At 35.9% G+C, this 11,843-nt stretch overlaps 2 protein-coding genes across 2 annotated transcripts; one reads left to right on the forward strand and one right to left on the reverse strand.

Moving 5' to 3' along the window:
• Positions 1–1,358: 1,358 nt before the first annotated feature.
• Positions 1,359–4,511, forward strand: LOC110691231 (ACD11 homolog protein-like). Its single transcript, XM_021868141.1, has 4 exons — positions 1,359–2,057; positions 2,973–3,145; positions 3,409–3,554; positions 3,902–4,511. Exons 1-4 carry the CDS (start codon positions 1,863–1,865, stop codon positions 4,006–4,008), a joined length of 621 nt encoding a protein of 206 aa, XP_021723833.1. The 5' UTR covers positions 1,359–1,862; the 3' UTR covers positions 4,009–4,511.
• Positions 4,512–5,015: 504 nt separating this feature from the next.
• Positions 5,016–11,624, reverse strand: LOC110691230 (dihydrolipoyllysine-residue acetyltransferase component 4 of pyruvate dehydrogenase complex, chloroplastic). Its single transcript, XM_021868140.1, has 6 exons — positions 10,270–11,624; positions 9,981–10,172; positions 9,751–9,838; positions 9,581–9,651; positions 9,371–9,454; positions 5,016–5,542 (listed from the first exon to the last, which is right to left on the reverse strand). The coding sequence occupies exons 1-6, from the start codon at positions 11,167–11,169 to the stop codon at positions 5,438–5,440; spliced, it is 1,440 nt and encodes a 479-aa protein (XP_021723832.1). The 5' UTR covers positions 11,170–11,624; the 3' UTR covers positions 5,016–5,437.
• Between the last annotated feature and the right edge of the window lie 219 nt (positions 11,625–11,843).

Here is an 11,843-nt window from a genome sequence, read left to right on the forward strand (position 1 = left end):
TATATATATATAGAGAGAGAGAGAGAGAGAGAGAGAGAGAGAGAGAGAGTTCATATTAATTTTAGTAAGATAGGTTTAGTTTAGAATATTAGAAGATAAGTTCAAACCCTATTCTGATCTATTCACATTGGTTCCATTAATTTTAGGGATAACAATTTCAAATAAGTTCACATTCAAGATCACATGTTCAAATAAGTTTAGATAAAATACAATGAGTTCATATAAATTCGGATAAAATAGGTTAAGTTTAGATTTGTCAATTTGAGTGTTTGGGTCGAGTTAGCTCGGTTCAGGTCAATTTGAGTTAGTTGCATTATTATTCAGGTCGAGTTACATCAGGTTTGGGTCTGGTTAAAAACAGATCGAGTTGAATTCGAGTCGAATTAATAACAGGTCAGGTTGAATCCAGGTCGGGTTGAATTTAGGTCAGGTTAGTAATATGTAGGGTTGATTTCGGGTTTCAACAAGTCAAAACAGGTTTGGATCAATCTCGGGTTCGATTCAGGTCAATAATTTACGGGTTATGTTCGGCTCAGGTCGTTTCAAGTCAGGTCATGTTCGAGTTCGAGTCTCGCTTTGGTTTCAGGTCGGGTCATATCAGGTTCAGGTCACCAATTTCTCAGGTTCAAACAAGTTAGGTTATGATCAGGTTCAGATAAAATTTTCGAGTCGGGTTGAGTCAGCTTTTAACAGCTCTACCCTTATCTCTACCTTACTTTTTTATTACGTCGAGTAATACTCCCCTCCCACATACCTTACTTTTTATTTTATTTTTAATAAAGTATAACCCTATTAAGTATTTTTTTTTAATAAAGTATAACCCTATTAAGTTTTTTTTTTTTTATTCCCAAAAAACCCCGGCCGGCTACCCCATATAATATGTTACTGATTAAGTTCACCATCCTAAAACCATCCTAAAATTATATGTCGGTCAAATCGATGTATTTTTATAAATTTAAAAATGGAGGGAGTAGTATATATATATATATATATATATATATATATATATATATATATATATATATATATATATATATATATATATATATATATTCAATTAGTATTGATTTGAATTATAAAACAAAATCATACATAGATCATACAACCTCCATTTCTGAAAGTTCGACTCACTTACTATTCATAGGGTTAAAATAAAATAATTTTGACCACATTTAATGACTTATACAATATAAATAAATTAGCATATGAAATCTTATTAGATTCCTCTTATTATAAATTTTTTCAAATATCAATTTTTTATAATTTTCACTTATATATAGCCGAAGATATTCATAGTCAAATATGTTGATTGGAGACCGTACAAATACAAAGTGAGTCGAACTTTTATGAACGGAGGGAGTATATTAATTTATAGTAAGTACTTTGTTTTTAATTTTTTTGACGGGGATGCTAAGTAATTTCATAGCTCTATGTCTTATTGATCTAACGTAAACTACAAGTCAACTAAAGTGAAATAAACGTTTTAAGAAAATTGGTGAAAAGTGCACCAAAGTCGAATTATGTTAACCATCGGCCACCAAAAATGAAAAGTAAAGTTTATACGGAGTATATTACTTTTATGTGCATGAAAATATAGAAAGAACGGTCAACGGTACAACAGCCAACGGTTGAGGAGCTTTCCTTTGAAACCGTTAAGCTATATTTTTCTCTCAAATCACCGCCCTTCCATGTTACATGATTTATTTACATTCTAAACAAATCATTTAACATCTTTGTTTTCCCTTCAATTCTTCTTTAAATAATCGTGTGAAACTTCTTCTCCTCTCCTTTTATTTCTCTATATCTTTGTCAAAAATAAAGGGAGAATGAAATGGTGATCGTTGGAGAAGAGGGTGGTTGAAATGGCTTATGAAGAGATGCAAGCAACGCCTTTGTCGGCGATCGCGGAGGCGTTCGAGTATTTGGCTGATATTGTTGAGAATGGGAAAGATGAACTTCACTTGATTGCCTTTTGTGATGCTTGTGCTTTGGTTTCTGTCCTCTTCAATTCTTTAGGCCTTGCTTTTAAATTTGCCGAGTTAGAATATTGTGCTAAGGTAACCTTCTTTTCCTTTGATTATTTTGTTAGTTTTTTTTGCCATTTTATAGGATTCTAAATTTTCTTATACTAACGTTGTTCCATATTATTTGTAACCATTTGATATATTCTACTCACACTTTATGTCAAATCATTGCAAATAATATGAAATGCAGGTAGTATAATATTCTGTGATCATGATGATCATCATATTAGTACAAGACCATTATGTATGAATATGTTGTTATTTGGTTGTACATATGTAAATGTTTGTGTATAAGATCAACCTTAAGAACGTAAATTTTATTGTATACTCGGATGTATGTGTCAATTGTAGCATATATAGGTTGTAGGCAATGAATGTTGAATTTGAAGGTTTGTTAAATTAGGAATGTTTTGAAGGAAGATTGAATCTTTACATATTAGGAAGTCATTTTTCGCTTTAAAATTACATATTGACCATTGAATTTGGAAAACATGGTGGCGTTGATTAAGATACCTATGGAATGACATTAAATGAAAAGAAAATTAGGGCTGCATCAATTTTAAAAGGCAAGATCATATTTGTTGATATCTAATAGGGTTAAGGGAAAATTATGTTTATAGATTTAACTTATATTTAAGGTGCTTTGAGTAAATTTAAGTCACGTCCTTGATTATGAAGAGTTAGAACAAAGTGATAACAAATGGTAAGTACTTCGTAATATATTCCGAATAGACTGGGGTTGGATTATTAGTTGACCCTTTTCTTTTCACTATAGGCCTTTTACATCACAATTTTATCTAAATGTTTTTTTTATTCGTATGAAAATGTTGGAATGCTTAATTAGTACTCGTATCTTTTATCTTTACATTTTCCCTTAATTTAGCAGAGTCGTACAGTTAATGATCATTGGATTGAACTTTTTCTAACTTTTTTGATGGTTTTGTCAAGGTGCGTGGTCTCGCTGAAGCATCAAAGATATATCCTACCTTACATAATGTACTGGATGTTGATGTCCAAAATGGCAGTGTGAAATGTCCAGGAAGTCTTTCACGTAACTTACGCAGAGTTAGACAGGGTCTAGACCTTATCAGAGCTTTGTTCGAGCAGTTCTTGACCACCTAGTATGTTTGCTCCCTTCAATTCTATCATTTGTTTTCCGCATCGATAAACATCAAGAGTTTTAAACTATCAACGCAATTCTGAAATTCGGATGATTGTAAAGTATCACTTTGAATTTGTTTCATTACTGATTGCCTTGCCCTTTTAGTGTTTTAATTTGTTGTTGCATTATTGATGTTTCAAGTATTGTTTTGATCTTTTTTACCTCCTATTTTCTCTTTCAAACTTCAATCTTGTTTTTACACTGCCAAATTCAACTTTGCAGTGACTGCTCTTTAAGAGAAGCAGCTTCATCAGCCTATACACAAACATGTGCCCCATATCATTCATGGGCAGTTAGGGCGGCTGCTGCTGCTGGTATGTATGCTCTTCCATCAAGGGACCAGCTTCTGACAAGCCTGAAAGAAACAGGTTTGTTTGCATTGTCTTCTTCCTTCGTTAAGAATCGAAACAACATTTAATTCAAATCTTCATTTGCCTAACACAAACATTTCGCATTAAGTATCTAGTTGAAATATCCTATTGAACAAATTTTGTAAGGAACATAGAGCGAGAAGAAGCTCTGATAAGACTTCTAAACCTAAGTTACTGCTTATGATTGTTGAAAACCTTGGAAGTTTTTTTTTCATCAGCTTGCTTTCTCTGCTTAGTTTATAACTTTATAAGCATCCATATTCTTATCTAGACAGGGCAGCAGTTCTTCTGTTGGCTTGCAAAATTGTCCTTAGGTCTCATTTGTTCTAACTTATTCTTTGCAGATGAATCGGCAGAATTCAGAATGAAGAGGTACATCAAGGCTGTAGTACCAGTTATACAGTACATTGACAAGCTTTATCTTTCAAGAAACATCAAGTTAGACTGGTAAAATGATTTATTTATTGTGGAGATCATTAGAGTTCATTCGTCAGTAGAGCCATGAGAAACGGTATCTGATAGTCCGATGTATTTATTTGGAGTTGTAGCGATTAAGATGACAATAGGGATCTAGCAGCATTATTGGTGAAATTTAGATCATAAACAGGGTTAACCTCTCTTCTGCAGGATCTCTTTCTCCCTCCGCATACAGGCCGCTGACATCACCTTAATCCGAATAGAGATATAGATGTAGTGAAAAAAATTAGATTTGTTTAGTTGTCTTGAGAACCTTTTTGATAGGTTAAATTATGGCTACCAGATTGTGGTATTAAATCTCTGTAAATAGCAGATTTTGCTGACATACACATTGAATTTTCCGTTCATGTCTTCTCAAGTTTTCAGACTTTGTAAGACAAATTCCTTGAGTTCTCAATGTCATGAAGGTTTAAATGCGAAATTTGTAGGTCGTAATTTCATGACATACTTAGGTTTGAAGTCTGTCTTATTGACAAACAGGTAAATTTACCTATAGGCTACTTTGTAATTCTTCATGTAGAACAATTATATTCTATATTCGTTATGGAATCTTTGGCTGTTAAGCCAACAATTGCCTCATGATGCAGGCCAATAAAGAAATGCAAATTATGTGTTGAATTAGCTAGACGGATCAATTGGCGAGGTTACAATTGGTGATCAATGATTTGTACTGTTGTTACATGTTATATTTATGCTGTTTTGGCACAAAGCCAGCACATTGTTGAATATCACTGATAATAACATGATTTCTTTTCTTACCTTACCTTGCCTTTCTCTGACTTTCTCTGCGGTAAGCTAGTGTGTGTGTTGGTAGTCTTCAAGGAGCTCTTCTCTTCATCGTGATGGCCTTCCTGGTTACCTGCAAAACCTCACTGAGACGTTAGAGTGAAATAAGGGCTGGGGGAATTCGAATGGTGAACCCTCCATAGGTGAAAATGGTAGATAAGATAGTTTCGATCTAGGTCTACTCTGTCGCAAATATATCAGCATTACAGAACTTTATTACAAAAAAAAACTGAATTTTGAACACATTATTTGGATTTCAATGACATACTTGGAATAAAGGAAAACTGAGTTCATCAGAAAAGGAAACAAGTTAAACCTAACACGAAGAACCCTCAACTTCAAATGCTGCTTGTCTAGTATTGGAAACAACAATGTTGTAAAATTGATAAATAAATGGTGATAGTACAGTAAGATCCTATCAAAACCAAAAAAATCCATTTATTTCTAATAGAAACATAGCAGCAAAGCGCTAATCCTGAAGGTGTAACTGAATTCTAATGTATCCCATATTGTTCTGACTAGTATTGTATAAAAGTAATAGCTCCTCTGCTTCTTGTCCAACATAAACTCAAGGCTGGAAATAAGGTAATGTTATCTTTCGATATTCTTTTTGTGATCTACATTGTTAAACTGTCTGGATTTTGGATGATATTTGAAAAGGTCTGGAGGAAGGCAGCTAAGTCAGCCCCGTAGATGATTCTGTGATCAGCTGTGACATTCACCTGCACAAAACATTTAACAGCTTGAGTCAAATTATTCATAAAAAGCCATCCAAATATGATCTTGTCTGCTGGACCCTGGAATTTTAAGTTGTTAGGATTTCATGTATGAGTATGTTACAACCCAGGCGAGAGTAAAGATTTGGAAAATAACTCCAGTCGTCACATGCTCAAACTGTCAAACACTTATTTTCAATAGCAAAACCTTAATAGCAACGATACTGTTGCAGAGAAGATACATAGATTGAAAGCAATGAATATTACAGAAGGGCATCAATGAAATTGTAGCAAAACGGTAATATAGGCATAAAGGAACCTCTCCAACCCCTGGATGATGTGCAAGTACTAGTCATTGAAATTACGATGTTCATAGGTTGAAATGCCCAAAATCCATTCACTTAAATAGCCTACTTGGAAGTTCACCATAAAACATCACCAATCACCATCAAATCAAACATCATAACTACTTCAGCAAAAAGCTTAATATCTTTTTTAAAAAATAAAATATACAAAGTAAAAGCTAAAAAAAATTCTAAAGAGCTATAGATCTTCCACTGACCCACTTGGTGACATAATACATATTGCTAAGTCCAACGACCTCGTCAGATGCAGGCTCAAGTTAAATATTAGTCAAGCCTAAAATGTATTATACTCCCTCAGTCCTGCGTTGCTATTCACCCTTTTTTAAGTTGTACGGCATTACATTCCACCCTAATTTTATACTTACACTTTTTCTCTTCAATAAAATAAAAAAATTTCCCACAATCCCCACCACCAAAATCAAAGTGTCATTTCCCCAAAGACGTGTAAATAGGGAACAAAGGGAGAAGGTCAAGGAAACCAGAAATCTTGGGAAGAGCTCAAAAACAAAACTCTTCCAAAAAGACCAAAACTATAAATATGAATTACCAAATAGAAACATTTATGTGTTCATGTATAGAATTACTCCATGACTAATGGACTTAGCCATATGTTATACCCTACCCATGAACAGCCTTGGTTCATGAATCATGAGATGGCAATGATGTTTTAAAAAAACACACACACGCACACGAAAACAAAACAAAACCACCATCTAAAACTACTAACAAAGATGTGAAGAACATCCATCTTTCTTGATATTTCACCACAATAATCATGACCTCCTTATTGTTTATTTAAAGATGTGAAGAACATCCACCTGTTTTGCAGCCCATTTTCATATTCATTGCAGCCAAGTTAATCACCCCCCTCCCCCTCTTTTAATAACCTACCCAGGCTGCCCCCTAATCATAATTTGTGTCACTCTTTTTTCAATTGATTATGTCTGCAACCAAGAACCTTTTTTTAATTCACTTACCACCCTTCCCTGCTCCCTCACAACTTGATAACAAAGTATGTTTAATTCACAACTTGATGGTGTTGACAATATAATTAATCTTACTAGAAAATAAGATAAAGAAGAGAAACATTAATGTTTAGTGAGTGTGAGGTAATGTATAAAAAAGCACAAGGCGCACTAATATGAGAGGAATCCTTTTTGCACGTCGCCTTAGTTTTAAAGGGCGCAAGGCGCAGCAAGGCACAAAAAGTCCTTGGAGCCTAGGCGCAAGGCAAAGGCGCGCGCCTTTTGTAGGTGAGGCGCACTTTATTCATATAGAAAAGAAATACTTCCTCCGTTCTTTTTTACTTGACTTGTTTCTTTTATCACGCTTGCCAATGCAAAACTTTTACAATCAATAACTTTAATTCTCCATAAGTATAAATTATAAAAGTTATATATTATGATAGTACTTATTGAGACAAATTTAAAAAGATCCAATATGAATATGTTTTTCCTTACATATCATTCACAAAAGACAGTCATAGGAGGGATGGTGAATAGTGTAAAAGTCAAAGCGGGTCAAGTAAAAAAGAACAGAGAAAGTAATAATTTCTATTAAATAAGTGTAAAAATGAAATTATGAGTAAAGGTGAAAGGGCCATGTGATCAATAATAGGGTTCTTCAAATCGAATTATAGGATATGGTATTTCTCTCTCCACTAGAACTGAAGAAAACCGGCCCATAACAAAGTCTCATGGTATACTTTAGGAAAAATAAACTTACACAATAGCTATTGATGTTTTAAACATAAAGCGCAAAATAAGGCGTAAAGGCGCAAGAAGCAGCCTAGAAAAAAGCGCAAAGGCGCGCGCCTTTTGTAGGTCTATGAGTCTCAAAGAGCTTAGGCGCCAACTCTCGAGCCTCACTGTGCCTTGCACCTAGGCGCGCCTAAGGCGCACTTTTTAAAACTAAGCATGTCACTGCAATTAAGGTGCATTTTGGTGCTCCTCATTTAAGTAAAGCGACCTTAATAAAATAAAAACTTAAAAAAAAAAAAAGAAAAAAAAAAAAAAAAAAAATTGGTATATAAACTGCTATGCACCTTGGTGCTCCTCATTGGAGTAAAGCATTCTCAATAAAAATTATTAAAAAATAAAAATTTGGAATGCTATGCGCCTCAGCTGCACTACTTTGAAATCACCAAGCCTAGGCCAAGAAAAGCGCTGAACCCTAACCACCTTGCACCTTAACTGCTAGGCACAGCTTTTTATACATTTGTTCACGAGTAAGATAGGGAGAGATATGAATAACCCTTTCTATTACCAGTTAATTAATAAACCAGGCCCGGAAAAATAAAAAAATTAAAACTGATTCACATTATAGATTAAACTGATTCACATTATATATCTTCCAATCTATAATGTGAAGTAGGATCACTGGACCCAAAGCCTGTTACTACACCAATGTCAGTATAGCTTGCTGATTGCTATAGCGGGAAAAGAGTTTGCTCTTATACTACCTTATGTATTTACTCTGTAATACTCGAATCTAGTCGTACAGTCATCCCAGAGGTGAGTAGACTCAAGTTTGGTTTTTCATTGAATTTCTTATTTCAAATATGTGGCTAAATTGAGATTCATTTTAACTCGAGTAAAATTTATTCAAAATATAGTGTGGACAGATCTTTTTCACCAGCATATTATCGCCTTACTGGTTTAGGGTACCTCATGCCTTTTACAGCACTGTAGCACACTAAGATGGTTTCCATGAAACTGGTTTGACCATGAATAACATACTCTAATACCTTGTATTCCGTAGTTAGCTTGGGCTATGAAGTTTAGACATGACCAAGGAAATAAGGACAAATTTAACTACAACTGAAGAAGGAATAAAAATGCTTAAACATGAGGGATGAAATCATCTTCAAATAATAAATGGCTTAGGTAAGATCCTGAATTGTAATTAAATTATTAGCAGCCTCATACAACTTCATTAACATAAACAGTGTACTACCAACTAGTATTACATAAAATGAACCTAATATTCCCTACACAAACTTTGGTATGAATCTCGTGTCAGGTAAGAGAATTGACAAGTACACCGGGCAAATTGAGGGGTTGCAAGATTTTATCCCTCATCCCCCCACCCCCCCCCCCCCCCAAAAAAAAAAAAAAGAAAAAAAAAAGAAAAAAAATTAATTAAATAAAATAAAATAAAATTTGCTAATGTAAAGGTATGTAAGATTTTCTAATAACCATGACAAAATTAGGCCCAAACTCTTACTCTTGTATGTTCAACTGCAGCAAAGGGGAAATGAAGGTGGATTCATAGAAACTCAGACACTGACAGGAGTTGAGATGCTGTAGAAGGCTCTAGATTATCGTTGTGTAAGAATTGTGGCTACTATATGTTCATGTACATAAAGCTAAACTAATTCCAAACACCTATACGAGTATATAATTATTCAAAGTTTCAAATAATCAGCTAGAACTGAAAACCTGTGTGCAAAGGAAGGAATTACACTCACCAGCATTTTATTCTTTACCGAGAAGAAACCGTCAGCATCAGCAACAACAGTAGGCTTTGATGCTCCCACGGCCATGATTGCTCCCTGATGACAGACATTAAATTGTCAGTTTCTTGAAGTGGCATTTAACATCTTAATAGCAGATCAATGCAAGGGAAGGATTTTATTCAAAAATGACTAGTAGGGATTAACTTAGATCCAATAACTAACCTGGCCAGGAGGAAGGATAGCGTCGAATCTATCAACTCCAAACATGCCCAAATTGGACAAGGTGAAAGTACCTAGCATGCATAACCAACAATATTTCATTCATTCATTTCAAAAACAAGACATTAAGCACATAGACAACATAAACCAAGAACAAATCACATATATCAAACCTGAATTATACTCATGAGGCTGCAATTGTTTGGAACGAGCCTTCTCTACTAGTTCTTTCCATTTTTGGGACAACAAATAAAGATCCAACTGCACATAAGCAGAAATCCTTAATTTAGACATTACGATCAAGAATGCAACTCCACATTATTAATATCTATAGAAAGATTATTGTGACAAACTCGTTAAATCAACCAAGTACGCGAACATAGGCTCTAAAAACCCTACATACCTTGTCTGCATCCTGTAGCACAGGTGTGATTAATCCTCCATTGATTGCCACAGCAACAGCAATGTTAATACTGCTATTATAAGAAAAACTCTTACCATCCTTGCATGTAGAATTTAGCGCAGGGTGCTGAACAAGCGCCATTGCTGTAGCTTTCGCTAGCAAAGCACTCATTGTCACACCCTTCTTCTTAACCTGATCACACACAAAGTAATACAAAATTTTCAAAAACACAACCCAAAATTGTCATCTTTACTAATACAAAAATAAAATGTAGGTATATTGTGTATACCTTGGCATACAGAGCGTCAAGAGCATCAGTCACTATCGGATACCCAACTCGAAAAGTAGGCACTGACAAACTCTCCATCATATTCTTCGCCACAGCCGCCTGCATTGTAGTGAATGGCACTACAGATGATCCTTCAATTTCAGTAAAATTGCCACCAACAACTTTCGCAGGAGCTGGCGCAGGCGCGGTAGCAACAGCAGCAGGAGCAGACGGCGAAGGGACCGCAGGCGCCGGCTTCACGATTCCAGCCGCCTTCTCCACATCCTCCGGCGTGATCCTCCCAAATGGTCCGGTTCCCGAAACCGATTTCAAATCCACCTTATGCTGCTTCGCCAATTTCTTCGCAAACGGCGTCGCCACCCCCTTCCTCCCACCCTCCGTCCGCGCAACCGCCGGAGCAACCGCCGGGGCATCCACCGAAGTAGTCACCGGAGAAGCAGGAACTTCAACTTTCACCTCGGAATTCGATCCTGATTGCGAAGCCCTAGCTTTAGCCTCCTCAATTTCCTCCTCAGATTCCGCCAATATCCCAATCGGAGCTCCAACAGGAGCACTATCACCTTCACCTACAACAATGGCGGCAAGAATTCCATCATAGAAAGTCTCGACATCCATATCCGCTTTATCGGACTCGACAACAACAACCGATTCGCCCTTACGAAGAACATCACCCTCCGATTTCGACCACGATACGATCTTCCCTTCTGTCATCGTTGAGCTGAGTGCAGGCATGAAGATCTCGCGGATTTTGGCGGAGACTCTCATGGGTTTCCGGCGAGGATTGGGCGGAAGTGCGGTGGAACGACACCATTGGAGGGAGGAGGTGGAGGAGAGGGAAGATGAGAAGGAGATGGCAGGGGAATTGGCATTGGAGAGGGATAACTTAGAAAGAGACGCCATTGAAGGTAGCAGGAAGGTTTGGAGGAGAGAGAAAGACAGGAAAATGGGGTGAATGATGAATGGAGAAGGGGAGTGTGATGAAGAAAAGGGAAGGGAAGGGAATGGAATGGGCGGAGAAGACGAGGGTGGAGTGTTAGTTGAGCAGTTGCAGGAGTAGAAATTTGGAAATCGATTTTAACACACATTTAATTGATTTTGGCAGCCCCTACGTGAGAATAGCACAGAAAACTGTGCTCTCACATAGGTGTGCCAAAATAATTTCTCAGAAATTTGGGGCCTGCTTTTCAAAACAAATTCTCTATATGAATTTCCTTTTTTTTTTTTTTTTTGAAACATACAAGTAATTGCTTTATGGTTGGCCTACCATAACATAGTTTTTATTTTTACTCCCGCTATCTCTTATTTACATGTCTATTTTCCATTTTACACGAGAATCAAGGAATTTAGAGACTCCTTTAAAATCATGATTGGGAAGTACAAATATGCATGTGGGGTTAGAGAGAGATAGAGGGAAAGAAAATGTCTTTGGTAATTATTGAAGAGATAGAAAGAGAAAGTGTTGGAAAATGATGTCAAAAGTACATAAAAAATAAAAGAAAAATACTAACTTATCAAAAAGAGGGAATATTGTTATAAAATACATTCTTTTAATAGAAATCGGTATGTAGTTTTGA

Source organism: Chenopodium quinoa, unplaced genomic scaffold, assembly GCF_001683475.1.
Source record: "Chenopodium quinoa cultivar QQ74 unplaced genomic scaffold, ASM168347v1, whole genome shotgun sequence".
Taxonomy (NCBI): Eukaryota; Viridiplantae; Streptophyta; class Magnoliopsida; order Caryophyllales; family Amaranthaceae; genus Chenopodium; species Chenopodium quinoa.

What these genes read in the sequence shown, in the direction of transcription:
- LOC110691231 (XM_021868141.1), top strand. Translation starts at nt 1,863, where the DNA reads ATGGCTTATGAAGAGATGCAAGCAACGCCTTTGTCGGCGATCGCGGAG. An exon ending in AGTTAGAATATTGTGCTAAG is followed by an intron (nt 2,058 to 2,972) that starts GTAACCTTCTTT and finishes GGTTTTGTCAAG; the next exon opens with GTGCGTGGTCTCGCTGAAGC. An exon ending in GACAAGCCTGAAAGAAACAG is followed by an intron (nt 3,555 to 3,901) that starts GTTTGTTTGCAT and finishes TATTCTTTGCAG; the next exon opens with ATGAATCGGCAGAATTCAGA.
- LOC110691230 (XM_021868140.1), bottom strand. Translation starts at nt 11,169, where the DNA reads ATGGCGTCTCTTTCTAAGTTATCCCTCTCCAATGCCAATTCCCCTGCC. An exon ending in TGCTACAGGATGCAGACAAG is followed by an intron (nt 9,839 to 9,980) that starts GTATGTAGGGTT and finishes GCTTATGTGCAG; the next exon opens with TTGGATCTTTATTTGTTGTC. An exon ending in CGGTAAAGAATAAAATGCTG is followed by an intron (nt 5,543 to 9,370) that starts GTGAGTGTAATT and finishes TGTTTTGTGCAG; the next exon opens with GTGAATGTCACAGCTGATCA.